The sequence below is a fragment of the Carlito syrichta genome, unplaced genomic scaffold, assembly GCF_000164805.1.
Source record: "Carlito syrichta isolate Samal-C Ts95f unplaced genomic scaffold, Tarsius_syrichta-2.0.1 Scaffold113587, whole genome shotgun sequence".
In the NCBI taxonomy this organism is placed as follows: Eukaryota; Metazoa; Chordata; class Mammalia; order Primates; family Tarsiidae; genus Carlito; species Carlito syrichta.
In genome coordinates, this window is record NW_007057683.1 from 266,556 (window position 1) to 280,764 (window position 14,209).

The 14,209-nt window shown below is 35.1% G+C and overlaps 1 protein-coding gene across 5 annotated transcripts in view; it reads left to right on the forward strand.

Moving 5' to 3' along the window:
- The window catches only part of SLC4A7 (solute carrier family 4 member 7), an 87,683-nt gene that overhangs the window by 47,590 nt on the left and 25,884 nt on the right, over positions 1–14,209 (forward strand). For all 5 annotated transcript variants that reach the window (XM_008071789.1, XM_008071818.2, XM_008071805.1 and 2 more), the window contains 6 exons: positions 1,343–1,449; positions 3,535–3,709; positions 7,435–7,568; positions 8,743–8,988; positions 10,946–11,051; positions 13,739–13,900. In XM_008071789.1, coding sequence (XP_008069980.1) covers positions 1,343–1,449; positions 3,535–3,709; positions 7,435–7,568; positions 8,743–8,988; positions 10,946–11,051; positions 13,739–13,900 — 930 coding nt within the window. The remainder of the gene's footprint in view (positions 1–1,342; positions 1,450–3,534; positions 3,710–7,434; positions 7,569–8,742; positions 8,989–10,945; positions 11,052–13,738; positions 13,901–14,209) is intronic.

Sequence of the window (14,209 nt, forward strand, 5' to 3'; positions counted from 1 at the left end):
ACCTCAGCCTCCCAAAGGCGCGGGATTACAGGCTGAGCCACCGAGCCCGGCTTGATATGTAAGTTTTAATTTTGACATTTCAAATGGTGATCTTACATTTATAGGTGAGTCTTGCTACTCTATTAATAAGGATGTGTAAACCAGGTAGTGTAAGTCTGTAGTGTAGCTCAAGCCTTTGACCCAGGAGACCTCCTGGGATGACATCTTTTTGACACGTCTCTGTCTCTGTTTCTTTTGGTTTCTCTCTGCCTGTCTGTCTGTCTGTCCTTATCCCTCTCTGTCTCCCTTTCCTTCTTCTTTTTTTCCCCTTCTTTTCCCTATATTTGTATGTACACGTACATGCACACACGTGTTTTTTTTTTTTAGCTCCAGCAGCTTCTTGAGGTAACATTGTTTGTCTTCAACTGAGCGAGGAGAAGATCCTATATTACACGACTAGCACTTGTGAATTTATAATAAAATATGATGAGAAATTGACTTTTATAGAAACACTTGTCAAACAACTCTTATGCTACTTTTTTTTAGAGGGAAATATTTTATTACAAGATTTTATTACAAGTATTTTATTGCTTTTTTCTTAATATGAAGTATATTTTTCTTTTTTTCTTTTTTAATCAATATTTTTTATTATGATCTTGTGAGGTACAGTTAAGGGTTAGGTGTACAAATATGCTTCGTTTGGGCACCCTTGTTGATAAGAGGTGTCTCCCGAAGTATATTTTTCAATAGTACTCTTGAGTAATATTTAAAAATTTTTGGTGGGAGAGATGCTTTATTGGTGGTTACTTATTTTTGTAGTTATTGCTCAGTAGAAATTGGAATGGTACGTATGAATATGTTGTGTATTGATACTTTAGAAATAAGGTACAAAAAACTTATTATATATATATTTTTTGAATTGGAGCCTCACTCTGTCACCCAGACTAGAGTGCAGTGGCTGTTCCCGGCCACCGCAGCCTCGACTTGCTGGGCTCCGGCAATCCTTCCGCCTCAGCCTTCCGAGTAGCCGGAACTACAGGCGTGCTACCACGCCCAGCTGATTTTTTGATTTATTGTAGAGATGAGGTCTCACTGCCCAGGCGGGTCTCGAACCCGCGGGCTCAGGCAATCCACTCACCTCAGCCTCCCAAAGCACAGGATTACAGGCTGAGCCACCGAGCCCGGCTTATTATACATTTAAAGTATTAATAGAAACGCATCTTAGATTCTCTTCTAAAGTGCAGTTTACAAAAAGGAAGTTTGTATGCAGAACATTTTCTAGGAGCACTGATGATATAGTCAGTATGAAATTTGATGTTCCCTCTAAAATAGTACTCTGAAAATATGTTTTTGTGAAATTTAGGAAAAGAGAAAGATTCCTGTGTTTCACAATGGATCTGCTCCCACATCGGGTGAGACTTGCAAAGAGGCTGCTCATCATGCAGGGCCTGAGCTGCAGAGGACTGGACGGTGGGTACAAACTCTGATACCTTTTAAGGCCCGGGGAGGAATCAATGAAAAACTCATAAACGTTGTTTTTCTTTGGAAGTATTTGGTACCTAATCTTGTATATCGTATTTGTTATATTAAAAGTTGTTCGTTATTTTTTAAGTATATGATATTGAGGAAAATGTGTATGCATTTAAAACTAATTTTAGTAGTATGAACCAAGGTTTAGTTTAAAATGAAAATAATGGACCATATGTTCAGATTATTGCAGTTATAGAGCATACAGGTTAATTTCTATTGCTTGTACAGAAGGTTCTTTAAGAAGATGTAGAGTCTTATTACAGTTCTCCATATTGAGTTAGAGGATTTGTGGAACAGAGAGTAATTAATTATAACTGATTTCAATGTGTGTGTGCATAGATTTAAAATTCTTAGATGACTGTTATATCATGAGATAATGCAAAATTACACGGGCAAGCATGATTAAACCATTGTAATGATCTGTGGAAACCTAGCTAGAAAAATTGCCTAAGGTACAAACTTTGCCTTAAAACATTTTGTAGAAAATGCTATAGTATTTTCATACTGTAGAAAGCATGTGGCTATTGATACTACGTTGTCTACTGGTGGTCAGTGTTGAATTAATGATGTTGAATCTTAAATCTTTATTTTAAGAACCAGAATGTTTTATACAGGCACACTATTAGGGATTTCAATGACATGCCTAGAAGGTACTACTATATATAAGAAAAATAAATAACTGTCATCCTGAATAGGCAGACTTTTGGGAAGCTAAAGTTCACAGTTAATTCATTGATTAATGAAAGGTATTGGTCTCTATGACTATCATAGAGAAAAGACTTTGACCTGGTGTGAACAGTGCTGATCTGTTATTTCTTCTTCATACTGGGATCGGGTTAGTCACTGAGAAGCATCATGATCTCAGAGTCACCTGAGAGCATTTATAAGCCATCTGTTAAGTAATCAATTATTTATTTGGTGATCTAGATTCATTTTTTTAGGTTATTGATGGCAAGTTTTTAAATTGCAAGCTGATACCACTTGCTACCAGATTATTAATAGAATAACTTCGACTTGTCAGTGTTCATTTAGGGTTTATTTCAGTATTACCTTTAAAACATTAGAGCAGTAAAACTTGAAACATCCAAGGCCTTTGAAAGCGTAATTATTTTGGCCTGCTTTTCTGTTGTTGGGATTTGAATGATTATCTATTTTACAAGTCATAAAACTTTTTTGAATTATTGATTCTGTCATCAGTGTTTGTTGAGTACCTCCTATGTCCCAGGCATAGTCCTAGAGACTGGAGATAAAGCAGTGAACAAGAAAAAGTCCCTGCCCCTCACGGAACTTTTATTTTATTGGAAGGTCTTCAGGTTAGATGTATCTGAAAGTCTGGTTTAAAAAAAAGCAGAAATGGTATGAATTTGATGTTGCAAACATAGATTTTTTTAATCTACTGATGAAAACCTTCTGAGTTTTATTAATGTACATACTAATTTGACTACATATATGGTAAATTAAATACACTGAAAATTTTTAGGGTTTTTCTTCTCAGACAGAAATATTCATGTGATTGAAGTACTAATTTTAAGTTACCGAAATCATCATTAAATTCCCTACTTGTGCACCTAAACACAGCATACTACATTCATGTTAAAGTGTGTTTGGATTATAATTGCCTTCCTGGTATTTCTGATGGTTACCTTTAAGATACAGAATGTAGACAATAATTAATAGAATTGCACATTTTCATGAAAGGGTGGTTAGGTTTTGTTTGTTTTTCTTGCACATTTGTGTCCAGAATTACATTTACTCATATAAAATCATTTGCCTGCAGTCTTTTCCGTATATAGTCCATAAAATATAGATGTTTATGTCTCTTTTAACTTAATTAGATAGACCTTTCCTTTGTCATCAATAGATGAGTATGTCTCCTATAATTTATATTATGATTTAAATTGGATTTACAGTTTTATTGACAAAACACTAGGCGCCAGCAGTTTTATGTAGCCCATAGATTTAGTTTGAACTAGCTAGAAACATCCTCTAGTGTACAGTTTGACGAGTTTCATCTCACCTATTTAGGCTTTTTGGTGGTTTGATACTTGACATCAAAAGGAAAGCACCTTTTTTCTTGAGTGACTTCAAGGATGCATTAAGCCTGCAGTGCCTGGCCTCGATTCTTTTCCTATACTGTGCCTGTATGTCTCCTGTAATCACTTTTGGAGGGCTGCTTGGAGAAGCTACAGAAGGCAGAATAGTGAGTACCAAGATTGGTAGTGGCCAGGCTCTTAGCTCTTCAGAGGCAAGTGTTTGTGTGCATTTGTCTCACACTATTCATGCTTTTATTTGAAGAGTCTACCCACAGCATGATTAACCTGCCCCAAAGCAGACTTCCCCCAAAGGTAATTGCTATGGAAAACATGGGGAAGCCATTTGAACAGAAGATGCACAGTTGAGGTAAAAAAAAAAAAAAAAAAAAAAAAGAAACAAAAGAAAAGAAAAAGTTTATCGTGGCTTGCTGGATGAATGGTTTTATAAATTGAGTAAAAGGCGTGCGTTGTCTTTGGGAGTTGGGTGGATTGGGAGGAAACACCAGTTGAACTGATTCTGGTGGGTCATGGGGGGAATTTATTGGGGCTGCTTTATATCTTGTAAAATATCATAGGGTTAGTTAGAGTCATGTGATTAATTTAACTCACCAGTCCTTGCTGGTAGGCCCAGACTAGACTGCTTGGAAGAATGTGGAAACTGGCTTTTTAAAGTGGCATTTATGTTAATTTTGTTCTCATTAAATCTGTGTGAAAGTAGCCAGAGTTTTTATTTGGAAAATATAATTGAAAGCTGTATCTATCCTTTGCTATGACTAAAATGAAAGTTTTTGTTTTTCTCTTGGTAATACTGTATTCAGAGCTGTGGTGCTTTGTAAAAGTTTGAAAGTCTTTTTTGTTGTTTATACGCATTTTAATGTCATTTAAATGAGATAATTTGTAATTCTTAAGGGTATTTTACTTAATTATATTTGCTATTGGGAGAAAATTCATTTTTTTACAGATAAAAGTTTAAAAGATAACCAAAGCTAAGTAATGATAATTATTCAATTAAAATGTTTCATGAACTAAACGTGAGATAAACCTGACAACTGAGATGTTCTTTCAACTCCGAATTTAGTTTTGATTATTTAGATCCTTTCTACCTTAGTTTTTAATCATTGTATCAAAGGTACATAATTTCAATAAGTTGCTCTGTGCTGTCACATGTTATGCATGTAACTCTGCTTGTTCCCATGGATATGTGTTTTATTTGTTACCATCATGGAAATGCTGCCTCTTTGCTCATGGACTGTCACTCACTACCTGCAGGTCTCAGCCTGTTGTCTTGATACATTGTACATGTGGTAGTGTGTTAGACACTAGAGGGGTATAGACAAGTGTAAGGAGAGCCTGTATCTCCTGTCTTCAGGGATCATAACCTAAGTGGAAAAGATAAACTAGTGTATACAGACTGTGTCATGGTATGCTTTACCATACATTTTTGAGATAAAGCAGAAATATTACAGAGGAGACTTAAACGGAGATGTGTTTGTTTTCAGATGCTTTGTTAGAACTTCAAATAGAAATGGAAGTATTAGGAGGTGCGGTTCCAGAGCTTGTTGAATATTAAGGAGGAAATGTAAAGATTGGGAATCGTGTTTATACAAGTAAGGGTTGAGTAGGTGAGGTTAACAAAGAAGATAATTTGTAGGGGGAGAAAGGAGAAAAACGGGAAATAGCAAGATTTATGCAGTGGAGGACAGATGAAATGGAGCAGGAAAACAACCTAGAAGATCAGACACAGAGACTTAGAAGAAGAATCGAAATGATGAAACTTTGGGGGAACCAATCCAGAGATTTTTGAGGAGGAGGAAAGATTGGCAAGGAGTATTTGATGACTTAATAGGAGAGTAGTGCAGTAGAGAAGTTTGCATGGGTGTGTGACAGGAAAAGGGAGTGGAGAGGAGTGTAAAACGGACACTTCTCAGTGTGGGAGTGAGGTGGGCAGCCAGTATAGTGGGGCTGTGATTCTTTAGGGAGTGACAGGCTTCAGTTCGGCAGTGACCATAGAAACAGCTCAAAAATTAGAAAAAAATAGGTCTGAGTGAGGGAAATGTTTACTTCTAGTAAATGTGGTAATAGGGGATGGCGGTGTGGGGCGAAAGGAAGGTCGTCATGTGCCGGTGTCTGTTTTTCAACCCAAGTTTAGGGGAGGGAAACCTTAACTTTGTGCCCTCTTGCCCCCTGTTAATATTTCTCTACTTTGTCATTTTCTCAGGTTTTTACTTTCTGTCTCTGTTCGTCATTTAGATTTTTTCTCCCTTTGATTTAATCTCTGCCTAAATTCATTCCTAAATAAGTGTATTCTAATTAAACTGTGGATTTTATGATGTTTTAGCAGTGTCTTATAGGGCAAACTTGTTTTCCCGCAAGGGAGAAAAATTTATTCTATACAAATGAATTATTAGTATGGGTACTTCTTCATGTTGCCAAAAGACAAGTTTTTATGTGGGTGTGATCCTGATTTTGATCTAACAGTTGAATTGTACTCTCATTGCCGACTGTTATTTTGTGGTTTTGATTTTGGAAGATGATGTTGTAGCTAATGATGAAGATTTCTTCCACTGATAGAGTACATTCTGTGTGCCAGACCCTGCTTGCTAGATGTTTTTGCAAACACTACTTATAATGTTCTAGCTTTCATAACCCCCATTTAAAAATGAGAAAGCTTAGGCTCGAAGCTCAGCACCTGGTGAACTTGGTCTTCCACTTCAAATCAGCTCTGAAGCTCTTTGCCTGTTGCTGTGCTGCCTCTTATTTCAGGAGGGTTGCTTCTTGTAAGCTTCTTTTCCTCGACTTTGCTGATTCTGGGCTTTTCCTTTGTGGCTAGTACATTCTAGTTGACCTTGATGTTTGTGAATGGTAAACTATTCTCTTTCCTTACTTTCTAATTCCTCCCCTTTGTCTAACGGCATAACTCATCATCACCCCTTCCTATCTGATAACATAATCAGCTAGAATGTAATGGTGATGGTGGTACAAAATTAGTGTGTTCATTTTTATTTTAAATTTATCTTAGTCTTTCATTTTCTCGTTTTATCTTTTGTTTTTGCCAAACTTTGATTGCTGTACATTTTTTAAAGCGATTTTTCTTCTTTGTTTTGTTAGATAAGTATTTCAGTTTTGATATCAATTGATTAAGCCTATAATACTACTTTAAAACATGTGGAGAGTTGTTCTTTAGAAATAAGTCAGTTTGAGGAAGGGTCACATTAATTTATTACCTATTATGTGAGATTCTTTTTTTTTGGTCACAGTTCTTTTTTATAGGGCCATATTGAGTACTTAATATTTTTTAGTTTTAAATTAATGATTTCAGACATACAGAAGTACTCAAAGTAATCCATACTTTTGTACTCACTCACAGGCTTAAGAAATGCACATCATTGATAAAGCTGAAGCCCTTGTGTTTCTCTCTTCCATTTATTCCTGGCATCCCACAGTATAGGTTGAGTACCCCTTCACTAGAAGGTTTGGAGTTTAGATTTTTTAAAAAGGATTTTGGAATATCTGCATTCTAGTTACTGGTTGAGCATCCCTAATCTGAAGTCGGAGGTGCTTCAATGAGCAGTTCTTTGTGAGTGTGATGTTGGTACTCAGAAAGTTTTGGAGTCTGGATTTTTGAATTGGGAGTACTCGACCTGTATTGAGTTTTGAATGAAGGATTTTCACGAAAGTTCTTTTATAATATGCAAAAAGAAAGCAATCTTTCTTGATTATTTGTAACTTCCTACATTGGAAATTTGAATTTAAGACTGAAACTGGTATTAGCTTTTTATCTGTAACTACTTGATGCACATTTTTGTTTTTCAGATGTCCTACATGTGTTATGGTAGGCTAGAGATATGTTTATGATGTATTGCTTTTATTTATTTCTCTTTTCCTTAAACAGAGTGCAATAGAGTCTCTTTTTGGAGCATCATTAACTGGGATTGCCTATTCATTGTTTGCTGGGCAACCACTAACAATATTGGGGAGCACAGGTCCAGTTCTAGTGTTTGAGAAAATTTTATTTAAATTCTGCAGGTAAGTAATAGTTCTGTACTTGTCACATGTGTTTGTATGAATGTACAATTATATATTGTTTAACATAGTTTAAAAAGTGTATTTAATAACTGAAAAAGATTTGATCAATATATGCATTTTCAATATTTTTGGACTTACGTTTGACCCTGCCCTGGCCCCTAAAACCATTCCTAACCCAGTAACATGGAAATGAGGAAAGTAAGATTGCCCTTGAGTGTACAGTCAATGGATTTGAGTGTTGCTCAACAGATCACTTGAGGGACAGTGGAGTTTCTTTTTGCTAGCAAATTTAAACCAATAAGAAGGTGTTAAAATGAATTATTCGATATGTTGGTCTTAACACAAGAAGTTTAGAGCGAGGTGGATCTTGAAAGCCCATACTGGCTTTACTAATCAGTCTTGCTTAACAGAGGGGACTGAAGCAGTCAGGTAAAGTGTCAGTTTCTACTGGCAAGATTGTTTACAATGTGGAAATGAATGTAGGGCACTGTAGCTATCAGATTTGAATTTGACGTGGCCAGTACTGATCTTTTTTGTGAGACATAGAAGCAGTTGAATATTTGAGCCTGAAGCAAGTTGATGCTATTAAATATTTGATTGTTCTAACTTGTTTTGCAAGATTCTGTACTTATTAGACAAACTAATTCTGGTTCTAATCCAGCATGCTACATAGACTAGTAGAGGATGCAGTGACCTGAAGTATAGACTCTAGTAGTGATTTCTTATTTGTAGTTTAAAATAATAAAAACTTCCTGTGGGAGAGGAGGTGTGGGGGTGATGGTAGTGATGTTGGAACTGTGGGTGTTGACATACTGATGGAGGATCTTCAGAGGGAGTCGGGTGCAGTTGTTCATTCCTATAGACTACATCTGTCATTTACTCATAATTGATTTCTAATGTGAGGTCGAGTGATCTTGAAGTATTTATTGCCTAGCAAACTTTGACTGGAAATCTTTTATGTAAGTAAAATAACCACATCTGTTAATAGGAAGCTAGTCTTCAGAGGAAGCAGAAAAACACACATCTAGTCATTATTTTGTCACTCTGTAGTTTACTCTCTTTTTTAGGAGTCATATTTTTATGCTGTCCTCACTGCTTGTTATGAAAATTTTTAGGTATGTTTACTGTTCTATAGACATATGTTGATCTTGTTCACATTTCTCTTTCTAAACAGAGATTATCAACTTTCCTATCTGTCTTTAAGGACCAGTATTGGTCTGTGGACTTCTTTCTTGTGCATTGTTTTGGTTGCAACAGATGCAAGCAGCCTTGTGTGTTATATCACTCGATTTACAGAGGAGGCTTTTGCAGCTCTCATCTGTATCATCTTCATCTACGAGGCTTTGGAGAAACTCTTCCATTTAGGAGAGATATATTCATTTAATATGCACAATAACTTAGATGAACTGACCAGCTACTCGTAAGTGCTTCTATTTTCCCCTAATATTAAAATGTGTTTTTGCAGAGATGTCAGAGCCTAAGACAATGACATTTTTATACTGTGATAGTGTATCTAGCTATAACTACCTAAGTAGCCATATGGTAGTTGATGTGTCTGGTTCAGATGAGATTTTGGCAAAGCAGTCAATGGACCTAAATAGAATTGATCAAATTCAGTCATTTTTGTTCACTGGAATAACTTAGTCAAGTGTGTATATTTTAGTCATTTTTTTGGATTGGCCAGTTTGAATTTGTTTGATTACTAATCCATCATATATTATAATCAGGCAGTTAGACTGGATCTTATATTCTTTAACTAAATCCTAGATGTAGAGTAGGATATAGGCTGTATTTTTTATGTTTATACAGTCTGCACATTTTGCTTCTCTTTTAATACTTTAGAAGCTTGATAATTTTTAATAAAGGTTTTTTCCATAAGAATTTTAGTACATTCATCTGTTTAGTGGAATGTTTTCTTTGTGATTAACATGAAATGGAAATCTTACTGAACTCTGGAATAAAATAAGATTGGAAAGAAATGTATAATAGTTACAAAAAGTCAGCCTATATATTAAGTAATGTAAGATTATGCTGTTAAAATTAATACATATCGAAATAGATGCCTTATATTTGCTGTCTTTAGCAGTTATGCTGGTATATATGTGGTACAGTATTTGATTGACTTACATGGAGAAATGTGGTTACTGAAAGACAAAAAAGGATACAACTTTTCTTTTTCTACTCACCTAAGTCCTAACAACTTGTACTTTCCCCTTCTCTCCATTCCTCTTCTCCTTCTTCTTCCCCTGCTATGTTCCCTTGCATAGTCTCAACTCTAATGGACAGAATAGGGAGAGTATGAAAACTCCTATAAGACATTGACCTGTTAGAAATTGTTAGTGATACCATGATGCTGGGTCTGTTCTCTGCCATATTTTCTTGGCTCTTAAAAGTTTTCATTTATATATATACATATGTGTGTGTGTATATATATGTACACACACATACAGATATATATATACACATGTGTGTGTATATATGTATATAGTCTTTATGTATATATATGTGTATATATAATATATATTATATTAATATATATGTATATCATATATATATGTATTCATTCGGCTTACACTCTGAGTGCCTGCAGGCACTGTTGGGAGTGTTGCCTGTTTTAGATTATAAATTTATATTTGTAGTATTACTATTATTCATATTATAGTTCCTTTTGTATATGACAAAACTGAAGAAGGTCTTGGAGGATAAAACTTGCCTTAGGTCAAACAGCTAGTAAATGATACTTCCTTGGACTCCATAGTTCATCTTTTTGCCTTTTCTCAAACAGTTCATAATGTAATTGGAAATATTTGTGTTTGTTTGTCTTCATTTATTTCTTAAATCCTCATTTAAAAGTTTCTTTCTTTGCTCATATGTGTTTCTAGCTTTTTTAGGCAGTTGAAATAGTTCTGGATATAAACTGAACTCTGATCTCCTGATGACTCTCCTAGTCCTGTCTTGATGAAAAACTATTTTTTATTTATTACTTGAAGGATGAGTCTTAAGCTCTATAAAGGGTGACGATGAGTAGGTGGGCTTGTCAGAGTACACAGAATTCATAGTAGTATAACGTTTATTGGAAATTCATACATGTTGTGGGGGGTGGGAGGAGGCAGCCGTCCATGTCTGTTATGGAGGCTGATGAGGTAAAATTTAGTGGAATGCAAAGCTTGCTAAACAAAGTAAAGTAGTGTCCCCCAAAGGATATATCTAGCTAGTTTCATTAAGCAAATATTTTGTTGATAATTTGTCTTAGTTTTATTTATATGACCCAAACCTTCTTCTGTTCTGTTGTTTCTGATGTATTTTATAATTGATTTAGTAAACTGTAAACATGAAATGCAGGATTTTAAAAAATGTATCCTCCTCTAATTTCTCAGATGTGTGTGTAGTGAACCTCCTAATCCTAGCAATGAAACTCTAGAGCTATGGAAGAAAGATAATGTAACAGCACACAGTATTTCCTGGGGAAATCTCACTGTTTCTGTGAGTACATTATGAAGTAAAGAGTTTTGTAAATACAGTATATTAATCTTGTCCTTTTAGCTTTTTCTGATTAGACATATATTTTCTTCTTGATTGATGGATATATAGTATATTTTCATAGTATGGTATTGTGTTGACCATAGTGACATACTACTTTTTTATGTATCATGGCACTAGCAAGTATAAACTGAAAAGAGTGAAGTTGGTAAAGAGATAAAGGTGAATTATATTTGACTTCCAAGATAACTATTAAAATGATGTGAATACACTTGTGGTTTCTAATTCTGCTTGGATTGATAAATTCAAAGGAGGTGTTTACTGGGACCCTAGTTATATATACTGGGGCTTACAATGACAACATTTTATATCCACTTGTTCTGCTTTTTGTCAGTTCATCTGCTTAATGGACAGCTTATTTAGAAGATCATGAGTGCTATGCTATTGCCTGCCCTAAATATCTAAGTGAACCTTGTCTAATTTGTAAAGACTAATCTGACTCAAGTACTAAGGGAAGAGAACGGAAAAAGAAAAAAACATGTAATGAGCAACTAGTATATATTGAATACTGTCACAGGTGTTTGTATTCTGTTGGGAAATACTGTTCTACGTCTAGAATATTTTTTCTAGACACCTCCAATTTGGGAGTTAGGAATAAAAATGTAAAGTGTTGCTAGCAGTCAGAATGAAAATCAAGATCCCCTGAGCTGCTTCTTTTTATTTCATATAAGTGACTGTAGGTCCTTCCTTTCTCACTAAAGGTGATAGCTGCTAATTATATAATTTGGTTGTTATTATCTGAAACTTTATTTCATTGATATTTTAAGGCTGTGTTGTCCAATGCAGTAGCCATTAGTCACATGTATCTATTTAAATTTAATAAAATAATTATTTTAATAATTAATTAAAATGAACTAAAATTAAATAAAAGTTTAGTTTCTTAGTTAACTAGCCGTATTTCAGATGCTCATCACCTCATGTGACTACAGTCTTCTTTACTGGATGGTGCAGATATATAACATTTCTATCATAGAAAGAGCCACAGCCATTTCTATCATAGAGGTGAGCCACAGCCTCAATCACCTGGGCTTAGGTGATCCTTCTGCCTCAGCCTCCCAAGTAGCTGGAACTACAGGCACATGCCACCACACCTAGCTAATTTTTAAATTTAATTTAATTTAATTTAATTTTTGTAGAGACAAGGTCTCCCTGTGTTGCCTAGGTTGGTCTTGAACTCCTGGGCTCAAACAATTTGCCTCCCATACTATATATCCTACTAGTCTATACTATGTACAGGTGTGAGCCATTGAGCCTGGCCACTATTTTATATTTAAAAAGACATTTTTGTTATAAAAGAAGTATAGTTAATAGAAGTTTTGAAATAAAAGTGACTTGTTAAAAAGAATTATCTCATCATGGGTAGGATATCTTGATAAACAGATACAGGCTTTTTCAGTGTATTTACTTGATATGTGAAAGGTTCATGGTAGTGTTCTTTCTCTCTCTCTTCCCCCTCCCGTGTGTGTGTGTGTGTGTGTGTAGTTGCTTTTCTTTTCATGATCATTGGAGTAGGTTAGATTTCCTAATGTCAGCATATGCAAACTGAAAATAATGAAACACTTAACAATTTTTCCTTTAGTACAACTGAGTTGTTTGGTTAAAATGATTCTTGTTTAGAATAGAAGCAAGAAAAAGGGGGACTAGTGGCATGTGACTTTATTAATCTGTGGTTGTCTTTCAGTTATTCACCCACCCCCCAGGAAATAGATTTTCTCTAATTGCGTTATATTATGCTATATTATTGATTTTATTAATTAAAATATTTTAGCAGTCATTTTACTGCTCATGATTTGATTCTGTGCTTTTAATTTCAAAGTCTTGAGTCAGGTCAGAAAAGCTAAACACAGCTTTCATTCCTGATTTTAATTTCGTTCCGAAGTCATATCTTACCCAACATTATAAGAAGGCATAGTATTAGTTTTCTGTCTGCTGCTTTTGTTTTAACTAACTTGTTGACAAATAAAGATGGTGAAAGTGGACCAGCAAGAGATGCAGAGGAAGCATTTTATAACTAATGTTCACTATAAGCCTTTCACAGAAGAGAGTATATGAAGTAACTTGGCCCAATACTGTATTTCAGTGATTTGAGATGCTCATAGTTTTCTTTTTTCTTTTTATTGGGTCTGAGTCTCACTCTGTCGCCCAGGCTGGAGTGCAGCGGTATACTCACGCCCACTGCAGCCTCGACCTGCTGAGCTCAGGCGACCCTTTCATCTCAGCCTTCCAAGTAGCTAGAAGTATAGGCGTGAACGACCATGCCTGGCTTATTTTTTGATTTATTGTAGAGACAGGTCTCACCATGTTGCTCAGGCTGGTCTCCAATCCATGGGCTCAAGCAATCCTTTCACCTTCACCTTCCAAGGTGCTGGGATTACAGGCATGAACCACCGTGCCCCACCGGAGATACACATATTTTTCAAATTGTAATGTCTTTGAATTCAGAATGTACCTTAACATTTATTGATGATGTGTTATATTTGACTTGGCAGTGTCTAAGTGAAACATAAAATAATAGTGTATCTTCCAATCAGTTGCATCTTAGAGCCAATGAAGTTTATTAATAACTTATTGGATATTTAAGAATCCCTTTGATTCTCTCATCTCTCTCTCTCTCTCTCTCTTTTCCCCAGGAATGTAAAACATTTCATGGTGTATTTGTAGGATCAGCTTGTGGTCTTCATGGACCTTATATTCCAGATGTGCTCTTTTGGAGTGTCATCTTATTTTTCACAACATTTTTTCTGTCTTCATTCCTCAAGCAATTTAAGACCAAGCGTTATTTTCCTACCAAGGTAACTGGGATGTAATTCTGGAACTTTGGTACTTTTCATGATTTTAGTTTTTATTTCCTTGGTTTATTTCAAAACAGTAATATATTTTTTGAGATTTATACTTTATGCTAAATAGTTATAATATTATTCATAGTGAAAAATGAATATTACATGTCTGAGCTCAGAATAGAGTTGGTAGGTTATTTGTGAAATGTGCTTATCTGTTTGGAAAGAATTAGACATAAATGCTTTTCACTTATAACATTGTCACTAATTAAAAGCCTCATGCATACTTTGTAGTGATATATTTTATCAGTGAAAGATGAATTA